The following is a 19,966-nucleotide window of genomic DNA, read 5'->3' on the forward strand; positions in this document are numbered from 1 at the left end:
CTCGAGGGTGCCCTAGTGGAGACAGAATTTAGCTACCTTCACTCTTGCCTGGTGATGATGATGATGATGATGATGCCTGATGCTGATGTTTTTGCTTCTCAGTAGGGTAGTTCCATGCAATAGCAGCTAGATTGCTTCTGGTAGTGGTACTAACCATCAGTAGAGAGCAGTGCAGATGCACCTACAGAATGGGTCTCTGGGCTGGAGCTTACCAGTCTTCTTAACCTCACAGGCCTAACTACGTTTGAAACCTGTGAGCCTTTTAATTCTGGGAGTGCAGTGACAGGATCTGATTAAAAGGACACAAAACCAGCTTATTCAAAACAAATGTTTATTCATACCCCCAAGGTATATCACATGCAGAGCAAAGGGCAAAAACAATACAGTCTATGCATATTTTTCCTCTTATTTAAACTTTAAGACTTTCTTGCATTCAAACCTGTCTTCTGGTGGGAGAAATAGTCTGCTGTGCTGTCTGTCTCCACCTTCTGGCAGTAGCATCTACCCTAGTATACACAGACCTGAGGTTGCTTTAAACTGTATAGCTCAGGTAGTGACAGCAGCATAGCCACAGCATGCCAGTCCATCAGTATGGAGCCACAAGAGTATTTACCCAGGTTCCCAGGCAGGGTTTGCAGCATGGGGTTCCATACTGCTGTGGCTATGCTGAGCTAGCTGAATACTGGAGCAAGGTAATTCAAAGCTAGCTCAGCTATGTGTGCATGAACTGATGTCACAACTTGACTGCAGCACAGAAGCTATTCCCTCATACTTTGATGGCAGCTGCTGCCAACCTGCTCACCAATTCTCCCCTTCCTTTTCTATGCCCAAGATCCTATAATGCAGGAATGTCAGCCCAACTGGCAGCCCATGGGCCACAAGCAGCCTGCAGGTGGTTAAACAGGATCCACCCGACTCCCACCCAGCAGCCACTTCCCCCACAGCTGTGGTTGCAGCAGCAGCCCAGGCTTCAGGTTCCCCCTCCCTCTGGCTTCCCCTTTCTGCCTCTGTTCCTTCTTTATGGGGTGGGGCAAGGGGCAGCACAGCACAGCACAGCACAGCACAGCCTGCAATGCTGGGGAAGCCTCCAGTCCAGGGTGCCTGAATGGCACGGTGCAGCAGGGCAGCTCACAGCTGGGGAGCTAAGGGTGATTCAGGGTACCCGGGGCGGGGGAAGGGGGGAGTATGCAGAGTGCAGCAGCAAGGTTGACCCAGGCGCACAGTGCAGCTGCAAGGGGTATCTGGACATGCAGCGCAATAAGAGAACAGGGGGTAAGTGGCAGGGGCACCAGGGTGGACCACGCAGTGGGGGTGGGAAGCATGCAGCCCCAGGGCCCATGGCCCCCATTGATATGGCTCCTGCTAATGAGCCTGAGGGACATGTACCCCCTAGCTGCTTAGAAGTTGGGCAGCCTGGCTGTAACAGTTTGATCTTAGGGTCAGATCTACCTTACTAGCCTGGTTGGCACTTGGCAAGTGGACTGACCAGGTAAGGCAGGGTGTCAAACTCATCTGGCCCTGCAGACTACATGAGTGACCTGGGACTGGTCCCCAGGCCTGGAATCCGCCCCCACCCGACTCCCTGCTGCATACCCATCCAGAACCATACTTGGTGTCTGCCCCAAACCAGCTGGAATGGGCAATGCATGTGACTTGTGTCCAAGACCAGGCAGAGCAGGCACTGCATGCAGCAGTCCTAGACTGGCCAGAGCAGGCATTGTGGGAGCTGGATCCAGCATATGGGGGGAGTCCCGGTTTGGCCTGCATGCAGTTTCTGTCCTGAAGCATTTGCTACATGTGCCACATATCCCAGACCCTGTACACGCGGCCAGTCCAGAATGTGTCACACGTGGCATGTTGGTCAACTTGAGGCCCAGGGATAGCACAGGGGCTGGATGATGTGGCTGTGCAGGCCATGTCTTTGACTCCTCTGAGATAAGGGATTCCCTTGTTGCTCCTTTCAGGAGCTTCTGGCTACTCTTGTTTGCTTCCCCACAGCAGCTCCCTTTCACTTTATTCCTTGCCCTCAGGCAGGACAATTTCCAGCAGATAAGCCAGAACACATAGGATATGCATAAAAATAATAGAACTAAAACTCTTATTCTCCACAGTAAGTGGAGTAAATATATGATTTTATATGGAATATTAACATTTTAGTGCATTTCTTCTCCATATGTCTGGAATAGTCTCCAAGGAACAGTTGGATAAACTAGCACATTGGGCCCAGCCTATATGGCAGAGTCATGTATAGCCGCTTTGACCTTCAGACTTTCCATTTCCACTTAATATTTCCACTTAACCAGTCAGCAATCCTGTATTCTTATGAGACGTGAACTTGTTCCCATTTTTTCCCACCTGGAATGAAATACTGTTCTGCTCTTTCAATGGCCTGTTCTGTATAGAGGAAAAAATTATTTACCTAAAATGATGAGCTGCGAAAGTGTTTTCAGGAAATGATTGTTAAGCTTTGACAATATGGCTAAATTACCCTACTGGGATAACTTATCTCTGTGGTTCATTAAAGTACACTGGAAGAACATCTTTCTCTCTTCAGAATGGATCAGGAAGCACCAAGTGTCAGATATTTCCCAAACTCCAAGTCCCACATGCAAGAATTCCCAATGACCAAGCTGGAACCCTGTGCTATATGTGTATGTTTGCCCAGGAATATTGCCTCCTTTTTGTTCCAGTGGGGAGAAAGCTCTTATTTATATTTTTATCATTTAAAGGAAAAGAAATGAACAGATTCTTCACTCTCACACCCTTCCCTTTTCTAAATATACCTGGAATTTATTGCAGGCCAAAGGAAGGAATGGTGTTGGAACCTCTTACTAAATACTGGCAGCACATCGCTAGGGGCTGGGCTGGCTCAGCAACACTGACAATATTTTTCTATCTTGCAGTGGCACTGCTACACAGCTACCTAGGAAGCAAGCCAGAAGATTGAGTTTGCTTCTTTATCTGAGTGTCTTTTTTTTATGCAGAAGAGCATAAAGGCCAAATCTTCAGCTGACACAAGTCAGCATTTATGCCAGCTGAGGAACTGGTGTTGAATGTTCCCTGTGATGACAGTAAACTGAACACAGCACAAAGGGATTGGAGCTATCAATAATCCCAAAATTCTTACATTTGATGTAGCTTAATTTAAGGCACAGGCTGCTCACACACACTGAAAGAGGCACCTCCTTCCCTCTTGCATAAAGAGATATTCAAACTGCACTGCATTAAAATGCTTTACAAGTTTCTCATGAGTTTACATCTGAGCAGACTGGCCTTTACATGCTTGGCAGTTCCAAGCACATACAGTGGCACTCCTAATACAGTGGTTCTCTATGGCTAAGCAATGCTTGTGATCATCCATTTGAATTTTAAGCAACCACTCCAGTCAATTTTATGCAATCTCTTAAAACTCAATCTTTTGATCAATCATGTAAACAGGTTTTTAGCATACAGAAATGGCTTTTCTTTGTACGAAGTCCCATGTAAAAGGCTGTGTGACCATGAACAGAATAGTTAATTCACTTTCATTTGCTCTTTTCATTCTCAGATATGTCAGTTATCCAAATCAGCATGAAAAAACAGTGCATGATTTACACATAATGGAAGGCAAAACAAATACGCAACATGAACAATTGATGAGCACCGAATCAGCTGAAATGTTTTAGTATAAATCATTTGGCTAATGCCAGAATGGAGGAATCACCAATCCATTTGCAGAACTTGGCTTTGGTTTGCAAAGACAAAAAATGTGCCAAATTCATCAAAGAATTTATTCACAATTAACACTTCTGCCAAGTCTAGTTTGCTAGTACTACATAAATTCAATATTGTTTTCATACCAGGTAAGAACTGGGGTTTGATTTTCTCAGGGGACATGCAAGAGGTCCCTCCTTCATACCCCAAAATATCCTAAAGCTTTAAAACTTACAGCAACTCCCTTACCTTTCTGCTGACTGGAGAAAGTGAAGTGGAAAAACAGCTTAGTAGGACTTGGAAAAATTATAATTAGTTTTCAAATAGAAATCATAAAAGCACACCTCACCTCCTCTATATATCTACAGACTATTTTCTAGTAAAAGCTTCTTTCGTAAAATAAAGCTTTCTCCAGCAAAACTAATCACAAGCATTATTTTACATTTTAAGATATGGCTCAGACTATTTATTGTTACAATGCATTTTGAAGGAGGGCTTTGCCAAGGAAAACTTTAGATTTTTCTTCTTTTCTATTGGAAGGATTGCAAATCCTTCAAATGTTTGACTTAATTTATTGTAAAAAGTACAATTTAATATTTTGTGCACTTGTGTGAGGCAGTTATAGCAACTGAGGAAACCTGGGGGGGAGGAGGGGGGTGGGGGTAATGCTTCTGAGTTTTCAGTCTCTAAGCCAACGCATAATCAAACTGGCCTTTCTCAAGTCCATCAAGTCCGTCAGCCCAGGTAGATGTCGGCATACTCCTGTACGGATCTAGGAGAATTCGGAAGCAACGGACAATGAGGATTCCTAAAAAAATAAACAATAAAATCACAAAGACAAATGTGGTTTTCTGTTCCAGGGTAATACTAGAGTCTGGTGGAATATTCTCAGCTGGCAACAACGCAGAAGTGAATGGCTCTCCTTCCATTGTCCAGGGAAGCTGAAAGGAGTAATCCCACAATTTCCTTCTTTTCATCATCAATTTGTTGAGGTCATGGTAGAAATCACTTGAATGTACTTTTTCATCTACAGGGAAAGAATGGGGCGGGGGGAAATATCAGATGGAAGTAAAACCTAACAGTCATTTGGTAAACATAGGCATTAGTTTTATATGAGAGATAGTAAGACTATTCTTGGATACCCAGAACAGTCCACTTGACAATATGACCGCTAAGTAGTATTGGGCTTAAATGTGATTGCATCCAATGTATATCATGCAAACAAAAAGATATTTACATTGCCATAAGTAAGCTGCCACTTTCAAGGGTGACCTGATCAGTAGTGACCTATTACCACACATGAATAAAAACAATTATCACATCGTGTTTATCTGAGAAAATAAGTATATAGTTATATATATACAGATATTAAAAGGTACACATATTTCAAATAAAACAAGAGAGACAAAGAGAATAGGTAATAAAGCAGCAAATATGTCAGAGCTTCACAGTTTTTAATGTGTGAACCAATTTATAACTGAAACGATACGGAGATATAAAAGTTGTTAAGTTCAGTTCCTTTGAAAGCATGTTCAGCTACAGCTGATGAAAAATTCAACAGACTGACTAATAAGGAGCACTGTAACCTTTGGAACAACCAGATTAATAAAAGTGTCAGATCTCAGATGATACATGAAAAGGGAAATGGTAAGTGAATCTTAATGATAAATAATCTTGTTATAAGAACACAGAAACTGAGGCACAGGATTATAACATGGTAGTAATGTTGCTACAATGAAGGTCAAAGACAAAACTACTATACTAAAGGGCCCTTTTAGTCACTGATACTCTGATTCAGGAAAGTTTGGGTCTCAGATTTCATTTACACTTCAGCATGTGCACTCAGCTAATCGCGTACTTAAGTTCTTTGTTGATTTTGGGCCTTTAAATGCCCTCCTAAAACTGCTTTAGAAAGACACATTTCATCAAGCTGCCTCTCATTTCAGGCATGAAAATTTGGGGGTTAGATTGGGGGTTTAGAAGGTTAGAGTTTAAAATGTAGGCATTACCTAAATATGGTTAGGAAGAATGGGCAAGGACAGTGAAATGGAAAGTTTTCACTTACCAGGAAAATTTCAGATTTTTACTGTGTTACTTTTAAATATCAGGACCCACTTGTATCTATTGGTCAGTAAAGCGCAAATGTGTTGAATTCTTTGAAGATTTCAAAACCATGTACAGAAACTGCAAGCAATACTTTAATTCAAGATGTGACCAGGGACAAAAATGGCGTGACAGAGATTTATTGTGTAACCACTTTCATAGCCAGACATGGCCTTAATTGAAAGAAGAAACTGAAGCTGAAGTTGACTTTAGTTGAAGGTATGAAGGAAGTTTTGGAATTTAGATCAGACCAGCACATATCATGCTACAAGTGCTGGCACCATAAACCAAAAATATCTAATTGCAAAACCATGTTGAGACCACCCAGTGCACTTAGAAACTTAAGCAGTGAGCTTTTTGAAGCAAGAACTGAGTCCCAATAGCTAACCCAATGGGCCCTTGAGCTTGGGAGTACATTTGATTTTTTTTCACTAACCCATGGGACTTTGATTCTTGCCATTGGCTGTCGGGTGTCACTGCTATGTGAATCATAAATGAGAACAAAAAAAAGGTTGCTAAGTCACAGCAATGTGCAAACCTTTCTCAATGTAGTAGGACAGCAGTGGCCCCACTGGAGTTGTATACCAGAGACTCCTCAAGGTCACAGATGCCCACTTTGTAGGGTGGGACCCAGAAATGATAATGCGGAGATGGGGGAAGAAGCTCCATGCTCCTTTACCACCTCCCCTCCCTGTGTGGATCCTAATGAAAGGCTTTTGATAGTCCAGGGAGCTGCAGAGCTGTTATGGTGTAGATCTGTGCACATATCTTTCTCTTGTGCACATCTTAGAGGGGTGATGAGTACTTAGGTTGTAAATCTGGGGCACAGTCTTTCTTGCTATGAGTCAGTACAACTGGTCCAGATTAACTCTGCTGTACGGAGGTGTAACTTCAAATGTTGGCACCCACTAACAACGCAGTGGAAGCACTTACCTCCTGGCTCAGACTGGTGGTGGTGGCAGCTGCACAGGCTACTGCTGCCTTGGCACAAGTTCCCTCAGCATGGACTGTGGCATGGGCATAATCACCCTGGGACTGTCATTCTGGCATTCACTCTGAATCTCCTTCTGGGGTTGGTGCTTTATTGCGTCTCTCCTCCCCGTCTCCCTTCCACCCCCTTCCCCAAATTACACTACTATCTCAGTGCACTAGCATGATATACTAATGGTATCCCCGTTTTCAGGGCCTACAAAATAAAAGCACAGAAACCAAATAGCTTGCCAAGGGGTCCACAGGAAAAATGTAACAATTGGGGATAGCAGCCAGAGCTCTAATTCTTTGTCTATTGCTTCAGCCGTCAGATCCTTCTCCCACCTTTCCAGCACTTCATAAAATATTAAAGTTAATGGTGCAAAACTCAAATAATAGCACTGTGAATCACTGGAAATTACAGTTGAAATACCAGCAGCAAGACAATCAAGAAAAAGCAAGACTGTACTGACTGAATGTTATTCTTGGCTGCTATTTTTAAAAGCAAGCAGGGCTGAAGCAGGGTTATCATATGGATGGGGATTCCAGAGGCTGGTGTTTATTTCTTTAAAGAAAAATAAGCCTCTAGAACAGAGGTTTCTTTAGGCACAAGCTGCTGTCTGTGTGTCTCTTAATTATGACTAATTGAACAAACAGATCACTTTCAATGCAGTGAGTACCCCTACTGCGTTTGGATGAAAATGTATTTACTTCAGTTAGCTGCTGAAATGGGTTGCTCACAGATATGAATAATCCTTCACTTAGTAAGTACACTCTTGGATACCTTTCTGTCCACATCAAGCTCTGTTGTTATCATTTATTTTTGCAAATATACATTTAGCTAATTTTATTGATCTTGATATTGCACTTTCAACATGACTCTCTTAATTTCAGGATCTCTGTATTTTTAAAACAACAGAAACCAAATTGATTTTCCTTTATGGCAGCCCAGAAGATTATTTTTCATTTAGTAGGGGAGTTTGTAGAATTAATGGCAGAATTTTCCACAGTGAATTTTTTTTCATTTTTCTCTATTATTCCTTGTAAAAGTATCAAAACCAAATGAAAGATTGTGTCACTACAACATAAAAGACTGGCATATGAGTCAAGAAATACAGAATAATGACTACCACAGCAATCTTAACACTGTGGCCTTGCATATCTGCATGATGTTCATTTTACCAAACTCTAACCAATCTACAAAGATTGCACAATCTGTATTCTCTGGTCATGTCTGCAAACCTCTGGAGTTCCACTGCCTATCTCTGGCTATAGAAATCACACTATCACAGCACAAGTTAAGATATGCTTAGCAGGCAGGATCCCTAGTCAAACAAAGTATAAAAGGTGATTATATTAACCAGCTATGATATAGATACTCTTTTATCAAATACTACATTACTCCACTTTAGAAAATGAAACAAATTTTTGATAGGAATATGTAGGAAGACTTAAATTTTGTTTGGTTCACCTTAAATCGTTTCCCTGCTTTTCAACATTTGATTTTTTTACTTGAAAATTTCCATTTATAAATTATATCTTTAGGATTTATGGCAACATAGTAGTATGCTTCTTATTTTAAAGGCATTATAGTAAACCAATAGAAAGGAATTGTTCTTCTTTTAACTTGGGTCCTTCAGTAATTGTTTATAATGAAGTTGAACTTTGCACTGTTGTGTTTAAACCACCTTCTTCTGTTACCTTACATGTAAATAAATAGCATTTGATGTGCCTGCCTGTATGTTGTGTGTTTTTTGTTATGAAAGATTCTTATAATGTACGAGCACCAGCAGGACAAGTCAAGAAGACTGTGGGATTTGATGATTTTTGTGAAATCTGAATCTCACCTTTGCCACTGTATATGCTCTTAGGTTTTGTTGTTATTGTTGCTGTTTTTTTTAATTCTGGGGATTAATTGGGAGAGGGGTGCTATTCTTATGCTGTGTGTACTTCTAAGCTCTGCAACAAATGGAGTCAAATAATTGAAAAAGAGTAATTTTTAAAACAAAGGATCAAAATGTGGGCTTCATCCTCTTCTGGCATATATTTAAAGGAATTCCGCTGGATCCTATGATGTTACACAAGTTAACAGCAGCCAGCGATCTGACCCTGTGTATTTTAAGTATGCTGAAGAAAGCACCAGGCTTTTGGAAACATCCTAACAGGAAATTCAGACATATAACATCTGGATCTTTTTTTAAAAGAATAAATTTCTCACAAAATTCAAAGTAAGAATAAAGCTCTGTAGTATTCCAGCTTGCTTTTATGTGTTTAATAAATCACCTATTTAATAATATTTAATAAAGTTACAGTTGTCCTGCGCAGATTTTCTAAAACTAATAGATGACTCTTAAAATGAGTTGAGTCAAAAAGAATTCCAGTCAGCACAGAACACTTAAACCCACATATTCATATGACTAAAATAATACTTTGACCTGCCAGTTAGACACACTTTGCAAAATTCACTATTGGTGTAATTGGCCACAGTCCTACTGACTTCATCATCCTGTTGCTCATTAACAACAGATAATTTGTCTTTTTAAAATATCACTTAACCAAAATGAGTAAATAATAAACACTTCAAGTCTAAGGTTATATAGAAATAGTCTTATTTCACTTTAAAATTAAGAAAAAGAGCCAAATATTGCCCTTGGTTTCACTCTGAATCTGAAAACTCAAAAACTTCAGAATTTAACTCTGTGTTAAATTCTCTGCATCAAGCGCCTTGCAGCGCATACATTGCATGCGAGTCTCTGGCTTAATGGCAAAACTGGGTTTCCATTATTGAGTAGTTAACATAATGTTAGCTGTATACATTATTTTCTTATCTCACCCACTCTAGTTTAGCAGTTTAGTCACAGCATTTCCTTCACTATTAATGCACAAGCTTTTCCAAGTGCAAGTATCTGTGTGCTAAATAGAAAGTATTTCCATGTATCCCCAACTTTTTTGTAATGTTAGCACCGTCAAAGCAACCTGCTATACATGTAAGTTCATTACAATAGCCACTAGACTAAGAAGTGTAATTAAACACGCTAATTATGGTATGTAAAAATGCCTCACAGACAACATTACAGCAGATATTCCATCAGTTGTGCCATTAAACCAGGATACTTCACAGTCTCTCTGACCACAGTTATTGCTTAGTAAATGTGAATCCAGTTATCCTATTCCAGATTTACCACTCTTCATACTTTCTTACTTATCAGCTTAGGGTCAGGAAACTGCCAGTGTTTTCCCTGCAGACTCATAACAGCATATTCTCAGCTTTTACCAGCAGAGCTTCAGACTGCTAGTGTGGCCAGAGGAAAAAAATGCTTAGTATTGACTATTAAAACAACCAGACAGGGTTAACTAGATTTCAAAAGCAATAATATTAATTAAAAACTACAAAAGGAAAATGCTCTTTTTTCTAGGCTGCTTCTCCTGTTATATTGCACACTGTAATTCCATGAAATGTGTAGTGTAATGTTTCAAGGGTGTACTTGGTAGCTGTGTTGGTCTGAGACAAGAAGACATACAAAAAACTAGAACTTTTGGACAATTTTCCAAAAATGGACAATTTTCTTGCGATTTTGCAGTTGGTATAATAAAAGGTATCATTTTGGAACCAAGAGTTCTGGTTTTTTGTATGTCTTACTGTAATGTCTAACTCACACCATTATCTTTTATCTTAGATGGAAACACTCAGGAGAGTGCCTTAGTGTATATAGGTTGTGCATGTACATGTGGGATGTATGGGGTGGGGATAAAGTTATTGTAGGAAATGGTAGTGCAAGAATTAATAACTGACTTTGTGGAAGTAACTGCTCACTTTATACGATATTTGGGTTTAAACAAAAAGAACAACATGACAAGGTCAGCTGGTGTATATCAGCACAGCTTCATTTAACTTACACCATCTGAGAATTCAGCCCATAGTTTGAAAGATTCACACAAAACAGACAATTTCCCTTTCCTCTCCTAATCTATGTCCCTCTGACAGAAGGTTTGCAAACATATGAGCATCAGTATTGTGAGACTTTTCCTCCCTCCACAGTGCTAATGTATAAGCATAATCATATATTTACAGTAAAAGTTTTAAAGGCAACAACATGTTATTAAAATATTTGTTTAGAATGGGTTCCTCATGCACCAGTAAATAGTTACAAATCTTTCCAAAATTAGAAATCTTATACTCCAATAAGACAATGTGTAGCTTCTATTCCTCTTTGCATTTGTCAAAGGTTAACTTGGTTGCTAACCTTAATGTACTTAAAAAGAAAGCACACTTCAGATTTTTTAAATGTTATGCTATTCTATTTTAGATGCATTTAATAACAGTAGGTTTGAAATACTGAGATCAGTACTTCAGACCTGGAGATACTGCATATAAACTATTATCCCGGCTTGTAGACCATTATTTAAAAGAAATAAATAGATTTAAAAAATCAGACATTCACAGGTACAGTTTCTATCATACAAGTACCTTCATCTAGTCGAGAGCAAACTTGGCCCATTTCCCACTGCAGCAGTTACAGGTAGTTACAAGTATCTTTAGTTTCCATCCTTCTGTACCTTCCTTGGATTTCTAAACCTAGAGCAGCAAGGACTGCAGAGAAACTCAAGAAGCACCCCGGGATCTCGCCCTGTCTTTTAAAGGCTTGGAATTTTGCATGAAAAACAAAGTTGAATACAAATCCTGTTTGCGTTAGAAGTAATTAGCTGACACTACTGTCGTTTCTTCGTGGCAAGCTACAATTTCAGTTCTGCCTCAGCAACTCTTCAGTGGATTCTGCTTCACTGAATACAGCAGTAACCTAGCAGGCTGTCTGAAACCATCTTCGGGAGAACATTAACATTCCAAAGGAATACCAAAAAAATCATCACAGGGCATTCCCATACCTTTATAAAATCAAAGCCATAAATCTGCCAGTGTTCCTCTCTTCTCCATTGATTCCTGTCAGTAATCTGCCTTTTTTTATGCCAATTAGCACTCTTTTATCAGCAGAGCTGATTATTGATTATGGTTTATGACCTTCAGGCAAACCTCTTAATTAAGGGGCTTCAAAGGAACAATATGTGATCATAATTCCAAGGTATGCTTGCTAAGGAAAATAAACCAACCTTGCAATGGGACAGCATGTATCCGAGAGAGGTATGGATGTATTCACCAACACCTCTGCTGCGTGTTTTAAAGCAGGTATCTAAGACTGCCTTTTACCTGGAAGCTCCATGTGTTTGACCATTGCTTGCAAACATGGCCATAGGTATTTTTATTTGAAGAAAAACACCTTCTCAAGCAAGATTTGTCTCGTTTTCCTTTCCCAAAAGAAAAGTAATAGATTTATAATCCTGTGTCAAGAAGGGGACATTTATTGAAAAACACTATTTCACCAATTTACAATTGGCAAAACAGGTTAGAGAGGCATTTGTGTCACTCCCCAGGCTAGGGAGCAATGTGGAACCACAGTTTCACAAGAGGCTGTGCATGCAGTGCCCCCAGGACAAATAATTTCCTGTCTGCTTCCCGGTATGTATTGACTGCTATTTTGGGAGGTCCCCGTGCCCATAAGTGACTGCTATTATGGTCACTTTTCCAGCACAGGCTCTTCTGTTACCTTTTCCTAGAAATGTGGTCTTACAGTCTACCAGCCCAGGTGCCCCAGCCACTTCTCCCCAAAGTTCAGTATTGAATCTCTACCCAGCCTTTCCCAAGGCTTAAGCACATCCATCCCTAGAGCTCCAACTTTATGGCACTCATAATTCAAAATTACACTTCCAACAATACATGGTTGTCAAAACTTACAGATATGCTGATTTTGCAAACGTTTCTAAATACAGTTACTCTTTACCTTAGATAGCACAAAGATATACCTATGACTAAAAAATAACAGCATCTTCAAGCATTTCCCTGTCTAGTGTCCTTCTCCTTCAGTTCATGGTTTCTCCTCTGAATCCCTGCAGTCCCCCACTCTCTTTCCTCCAGTCAGCTTCTTTTGAACTTAGCTGGTTCCCTAGTCAGAAATAGGCTCTTCGTAATGCCTTTCTCTCCCTTTCCCTTGCCCAAGCTGTCTGTCCGAGAGGTCCATCAAGACAGGCAAAGTTTTTTTCTTTTTTGGGTGTGTCTTTTTTGGGTGTGATCAGTTGTATAGTTGGGAGAGATGTTGGACAAGCTTTCAGGCACTAGGGGCACCTATACATGTGATGGAGTTCTGCTCTGACATGTGCTAATTAGCACACATTGGAGCAGACTCAATTAAGCAAGTCTTCTGTGAGTCTGTTAGACCGTAGTAATTAGTCTGCTCCAGCAACCTCTGTATCACGTGTATTCAGTGTCCCCGCATTTCAAAATGGGGGGGGGGGGCACTTTAAATAAAGCTTGTTGAATAAGCTTCAGTTAAAGTGCCCCTGCCATCATTTTGAAGCACAGTGCTGAATACATGTGACATTGCAGGTGCTTTAATTAGAGGGGTTCTCAGAGCTGCTCTAATTAAAGTGCGCCCCCATCCCAGAACACGTGCATAGATGCCCAAAGAAGAATAGCACTTTGTGCCTGACATCCTTTCCCAACTATACAGTTAATCCAATAAAAGATATCACAGAAAAAACCTCTTGCCTCTTGTACATTTCCTTATTGTAACAGCTACAACAACACTCCAATACTACTATTTTACGTAAGCACCAATCACTACCACACATCTTGCATCCTATGATGTTTAACACCCCAAGTTAGTACCTGATTTCTTTGTTCCTTTGCTTGCATATTTTCTACTTTCCCAGCCTGAACCCCTTCAGATGAACTTGAATGGACTGGTTTCAATTGCTCCCTAGTGCAGACATGTGAATGAAAGCCAATCGGGGTTTAATAGGCTTCTGTTTTTCCTAGTTTGGTAGGTCTGTAATACAGTCCCAACAATAAATGATGGATTCTATATTCAATGAGGCATTTATGATGCATCAATTTCAGATTAAGGAGCAGCTCTAAGTGGGACATAAGCAGATTCCCCTTATCATCACAGAATGTTAACAGTGCAGGCCTCGCTGAAGTAGGGATTAATACAACTAGGGTGTCTACACAAGATTTTACTGTGGAGTTGCCTACTTAACTCCACAGTAAATGTCTCCTATCTACACGTGCAGTGTTATTAGGCCATGGGAAACTAATAAACTCGGCAGCAGTGTAGTACTTGTAAATAGAAGTACTATCCTACTGTAGAGTTATTAACTGTGCAGCAACTCACATGCAGATGCTGACCTTAGAGTAAATTGCTTCCAGTCAGCCCAGCCAGCAGAGGGTCACACTCCTGACTGCTGCCTAGCCATATGGCTTGGCAGCTGCAGGAGGCTTGTGGCCAAGCCAGCAACTTTGCTGCCCAATGCAGCCACTGTTGGCTGGGCCTGACCTCTTATGCCCCCTTCCAGCCCAGGGCTGCCCCTCAGGCCCTGGGCCATACTGCCACTGCCAGCTAGAGTGCAGGGCTGACTCCTGTGCCCCTTGCCAACCTGGAGCTGGCATCCAGGCAGCTGCAGGTGAAGCCTGGAACTACCCCTGGCAGCTGCAGGGTGTTAGAGCAGGGCAGGAGCAGCCCTGACCTAAACTGCTCCTGCCTGGCTCAATTTGCTGCTGTCCTGGGTGTACATGTAGACACTGCGCCTGGGAGGTTATTCAGTCACTTTAATTGCATACATAAATGTGCTCCCATTGATCAGTGCATACATGCTAACAGCATGAACCAAAGTATACCCCAGTGAATATGAAATTAGGCTTAAATGCCTTGCACAGAAGTGCTGGAAAAAAGTGCTTGATAGTTTTACAAGTGCCTTCAAAGCCAACAGATAGTGAATGAATTGATGAGACCAGTACAGAAGACCAAAACAAAGATCAGAGTGCCTTGGCAAACAGGTGTTTCTATCTGGTGGAGAGGGTGAGAAGTAGGATGTACATTGTATCACCTAAAGATGTTTTAGTAATTGGTGGGAACTAGGATGTGTATGCTGCAAACTAAGGCTGCTTGTACATGCCACAGGGATTTACTTCAGTTTAATTCTCCCTAATTGATGTGGTGGGTTTTTAAAAACACTGCTTCAATTTAGGGATGTGGCCGGGGCAGAGAGATCGCCATGCCACAGAAACATGGCAGCAACGGTGAGATCACCATGCTGCAAGACTCACTGGAGGTGCAGCCATGTCCCGAACTGTAGCTGGCAAGGGCCAACATGCCTGAAGAAAAAAAAAAAATTGCCGCTGGCATGCCGATACACTGGTGGGGACGGTGAGAAGGCGCCAAAAACCCCACAAGACTGCCCAAGAGGGGAACCAGAGGGGGTTCCCAGCAGCCAAAGGAAAGCTGCAATCAAGCTACAGGCCCCAGGAGTGGTAATTGGTGGCAGCCTCTGACAGAGGAGCTGGCACTGCAAGCTGGCTTGAAGAAGTCATATGACTTACCTAAAAGAGGGATGCGGAGGTGCAGCTTTGGGGAGTGGAGCCGACGCAGTGGTGGATCTACAGGACAAGAAGAGAGAGATGACTGGTAAAGAACCATGAGTAAAGAACAGGAGGCAGTTGTTGCCCCTCTTGAATCCTTTTGGGGTACATTAGTTTATTTGGACTGAGCCTAAAAGGGCCAAGTATAGACTGGAACTTGGTGCAGATGAACCAAGTCTAGAGTGGGACTGAACTAAACCTAAGTGAAATTGCTTCCATGCAACATCTGTGTGGCAATGGGTTGGTGCTAGATGGGGTGTAGGGGAGACGGAGCCCCAATGTTCTTGTGCTAATAATCAGACCTAACAAGATACCACTGATCAAGGATCTAACATCATTCTACAAAGATTGTAGTTCCATCAAAGACATGGCAAGTGAGAACCATTGGTGGTCTTGATAACTGATGCCAGTGGTCAAACTGTCAGTCCATAATGCCGCGGTTAGCTCTTGGTGATTAGAAAAACATAAACAGAGAGCTCAAGACAGGCACAGCAAGTTACAAGGGAGAATTAAACTGAAGTAAACCCCTATGGCATGTACACAAGGGTTGGGCCTGATCCTTACCTGCCTCTCGGGGGGGGGGGGGGGGGAAGGGAAGCTGCTAGTGGGCCAAGCAGTCCTGGAGCAGCGGGGGGGCTGGTGCTTTCTTCCAAGGTGGCGGCGCCCCCCAGGTGGCACCTGCCCACAGGAACCTGGCCTGGCCATTCCCAGGGGGCACCGCAGCTGTGGAGGGAAACACTAGGCCCCCATCAGCTGTGGAGGATAGCACTGGGCCCCTGTGCAGCTCAGGCAGGCAGGCAGGTTCCAGAGAGAAAAAAAAAAAAGGAAAAAATCAGGCAGGAATGCCTTTTTTTTTTCTTCAGTGGAGCCTGCCTGCATGGACGGCCACTGAGCTGCCTGCCCAGGCTCTCTGCAGAGCTCCTGACCTGCATGGGGCCCAGTGCTTCTCTCCACAGCTGTTGAACTTCATTAGATAGCAAACTAAGACACCTTGAAGGTGTTTTATTTTGCTATGTCCCAAAGTCATTTAAAGTTCAATATGCCACCAACAGCGTAAACAGCCATTAAAGCGGTGCAAAAGGGCATTTAAACTGCTTTAAAGGCCAATTTTGTGGTGTGTACAAAGGCCCTAAGGCTATTTTGACCAGTTAATAGAAAGAGGTTTGGGAACCCTTAGTACTTTGTACTGGACTTGGGGGTTATGTTCAATGTCTGTACCATGCCTGCAAATGACCCAATAGCAGCACCTTGGTCATGGATAATAGACTATTTTTAGACAGTAAGAGCTGGCTGAATTCTTTGTCACTAAGAACCAAATCCTGCAGTCTCTTTCTTGTGACAATGAGGTTATTAAGAGCATATCATCACAGATAAGTATTCTGACTGCTCATACACAGACCAGCCAAACTGAGAGAGCCTGACATGATTGGTAACACCCAGCCTTGAAACAACACTAATGGAGTCAGATAACAACACTCATGGAGTTCACCCTGATAGCACTAGTAAATCTCTGCATCACACCACCACATCACTACCATAAGGGATCCAACTGCAGAAAGTCTTATCATTCCAGCAAGGTTATATGTACAGGATGGGTAGGTACTTTTTGGTTTAAGGAAATAAGTTCTGTCTGCTAAGTATTTCGTAGTTAATAACTCCCATTTTGATACCAGCTTTTGCTTTAATTCACTAAGCTTCTCTTCTAGTTATGTGGTCAACATATAACAGATAAAAGTAAAAGGCTAGTGGAAAAAACTAATTAAGCCCAGGAGCAAGACTGCAAGGTAGAGGCTCTCTTACTATATTACATGACATTATAGGCAATCTAAAAATAATACAAAAGTATTGTTCACAGGTTGACGACAATTCTGAACTCATGCATGCTACGATGGACACATAGTCTTCATCTCAAAGTAGTGGGCCACAGAATTGATGAAAAAATGGGTTCAGAAATTAAATTTAAGCTAGGGTATTACAAATAGACAATAACATTCAATGTGTGGTTAAAAGTCCAATGAAGTTAATGGACATTTTTCCAGTGAGTTAGGGGCTATAGTTTAGGAGCTAGATCCAATAAAATGTCCACAAAAAGTGCCTTGCAACATCTCAATTTTAGGCACTACAGAGTGAAATCCAGAACCCAGTTAGTTGCCTAGGCTTCTTATACAGTTCCCGGAGGCAATTAGACATTTCAGAAGGGTGATCCCAAAATGTACATACCAAGCAGCGAGTTGCTTAGAAGTAGCTAATAGGAAATGCAGAGCATCCAACTTCTTTCCAGAGCTCCAGCGCCAGAGTCAGGGCTCCAGGCAGGTGACTTTCTCCATTTGGGATCCAGACCCTGGCATCCTCTCCTGAAAGCCAATATATATATTGTCCAGAATAAGTGAGTCTTGTTCATTTCTTTCTTTCAAGACAGAGCTTCTGGACAAAGAGATGTTATCTGTAGTATCCACCTCATCTTGGATGACTGCTATAATTAGGGCATTATATTATAAAATGAGCTGTGCAGTGGTGCTATTTTGCGAAAGGTCCATTCCTGTTGGAATGTCAAGCATGCTCTGAGATTGCCCTTCATAGGATGTGAATGCTGCTCTCCTTAGTTTCTAGATTGCAATGAGGTTTAGATGGGAGGTCAGGACTGCTGCAGTTCTAGGCATGCAGAATTTCAAGTACCTATGACACTTACTATCAAACAAGGAGGTATTCTAGTGAGTTTCGGCATCTGTTAAACTGGAGCTGCTTGAATATAAGTTTTGGGCTTAGGTGCTCCAAATCCACCAAAGTCCTGTTTTAGGTTCTTAAATCCATTTTGAATCTGGCTTCTGAGTCTTAGATGCCATAAATACCAACAACACTGTACTGTAGCTGCCCAATAGCAGTGTCTCTAATAACTGTTCCATATTATTTACTATAGCCATATCCTTATGTCCCAACTCAGGTTTTAACAATACTTTACTCCAGCAAAGTCAGCTGGTGACTGCCACAGTACATACCCCAGCCTGCATTTCTGGAACAATGACATTGCAAGGTTGTACTTGCAAAGATTATATACATCACAGTCAGTAGGATCTCTCTGTAATAATGCCTAGGAAAATCTATTGAAATAGTTTTGTCAATGGCTCTCCAGAGGTAATTACTGAACTATCCCTGTAATTAATTCTAATTATGGTACTGCACTGTAACTACATCTTTCAATACATGATTATTGATGTTGAGCAGTGATTTTTATTAATAGTCTGAATGGGGTTATGGACAGATTTTTAAATGGCTCTGCAACACTAATGGCCTCTCTGTATGTGCAGGTAAGGAAGTGATCGGATCTGATGCATGATCCACACAATCACACCTCCTGCCATGCCACATGTGCATAAGGAGCTGAAAGAGCTCCCAGCCACAGAGGCCCCTAGCCACATGTTCAATTAACGGTGTACTAGGAAGCAGCTACAAAATTATTACACATATTTTGTGGAATAACTTTGTAGCTTATTCCTCTTTTTATCATGGCATTAATTGATTGAACATGTGATTGGGTAACCACTTAAGATGTGATTAGCTGGTTATTCATGTTTTAAGTGTAATGTGTAGGTGGGGGCCTAAGTCTTTCCAGTGTCATGTGTGTCATTTAAGCCTCTGATGGATATCATGGATTTTCTGATAGGCAATAGTTATCAAGAATCATAGCAATTTTAGATTCACACTTTACCCTACCTTGTTCCTCAGGACAGGCTATGCAACACTGACAACTCTGAAAACATACAATATTTAGAACATACAATAAGAGGGTACCTAGACAGATTTTTAATATATGGGAGCAGGATTGAGACTACTACACTCCTGGCACTGAGCGACTGTACCTTTGACACTAGGGAACAGAATGAAAAACAAAAAAATCAACCATCTCAGCTATCATGGAATTGTACAGGCTATTTTGTAAGTTAAAGGCTTCCTTGAAAAATACACTAATGGCTTCAGCTTGGACTTGAAAGTAGCCCAGTGCTCATTGCCAGATATCATAGCAGAGTGCCCACTTGGCATATGGTTTTCAGCAGTGACCAACATAACAAGCCTTGTAGTGATGATTGCTTTGGGTCTCCTAAAGCATGACTGAGACATAGACTTACAGGCTAGGGACAGACATTACACATAAACCAGTTTAAGTGATCAGAAACTGGTTTAAACCTGTAACAGAACATAAGTTCAGTGCACATAAATCAGTTTCAAAATGGTGGAACTGGTTTAAGACAAACACTGTTGAATGTAGTATCAGACTTAACTGATTTGGGGCAAATTGGGTTATGCAATGTCTGTCCCAGAACACTTCCTGTTTTCAGTTAAACCAGAGTCCCCCAAGATCCCATATGCTTTGCAGCACTGGGCTGGGCTGGGCTGGGCTCTCTGCTCCAGAGAACAGGGCTGGCCCCACCCCTCTGCTCCATAGTCAGAGCTCTGGCAGAGACTGCAGCCACAGCAGGGTCTTCCTGGCTTCCCCCTGCCTCCCTTCCACCCCCCGCCTCATGGCTCAAGCAGAGATCCCCCCCTCTCCCTCCCTCCAATCTCCGACAGAACAGACCCCAGCCCCACAGACCCTAGCTGGCATTTGGTATGCTAGCTAAAGCTTAGAAGTGTCAGTGTGTGTGTGTGTGTGTGTGTGTGTGTGTGTGTGTGTCCAATTTCACTCGGACAGGACAAAGGCAGACAGGAGCTAATCATCTGGTCAGTTGGTAATGTCCC

The 19,966-nt window shown here is 41.8% G+C and overlaps 1 protein-coding gene across 1 annotated transcript; it reads right to left on the minus strand.

Moving 5' to 3' along the window:
- Positions 1 to 314: 314 nt before the first annotated feature.
- Positions 315 to 11,556, minus strand: CTXN3 (cortexin 3). Its single transcript, XM_019477977.2, has 2 exons — positions 11,234 to 11,556; positions 315 to 4,720 (listed from the first exon to the last, which is right to left on the minus strand). Exons 1-2 carry the CDS (start codon positions 11,262 to 11,264, stop codon positions 4,380 to 4,382), a joined length of 372 nt encoding a protein of 123 aa, XP_019333522.1. The 5' UTR covers positions 11,265 to 11,556; the 3' UTR covers positions 315 to 4,379.
- Between the last annotated feature and the right edge of the window lie 8,410 nt (positions 11,557 to 19,966).

This window comes from Alligator mississippiensis, chromosome 3 (assembly GCF_030867095.1).
Source record: "Alligator mississippiensis isolate rAllMis1 chromosome 3, rAllMis1, whole genome shotgun sequence".
Lineage (NCBI taxonomy): Eukaryota > Metazoa > Chordata > Crocodylia > Alligatoridae > Alligator > Alligator mississippiensis.

Bases quoted from the DNA above. Each gene is read 5' to 3' on its own strand.
- CTXN3 (XM_019477977.2), bottom strand. From the start codon at position 11,264: ATGGGCCAAGTTTGCTCTCGACTAGATGAAG. The intron at 4,721-11,233 runs GTACTTGTATGA...CTTTCCCTGTAG, and splicing joins TTGCTCTCGACTAGATGAAG to ATGAAAAAGTACATTCAAGT.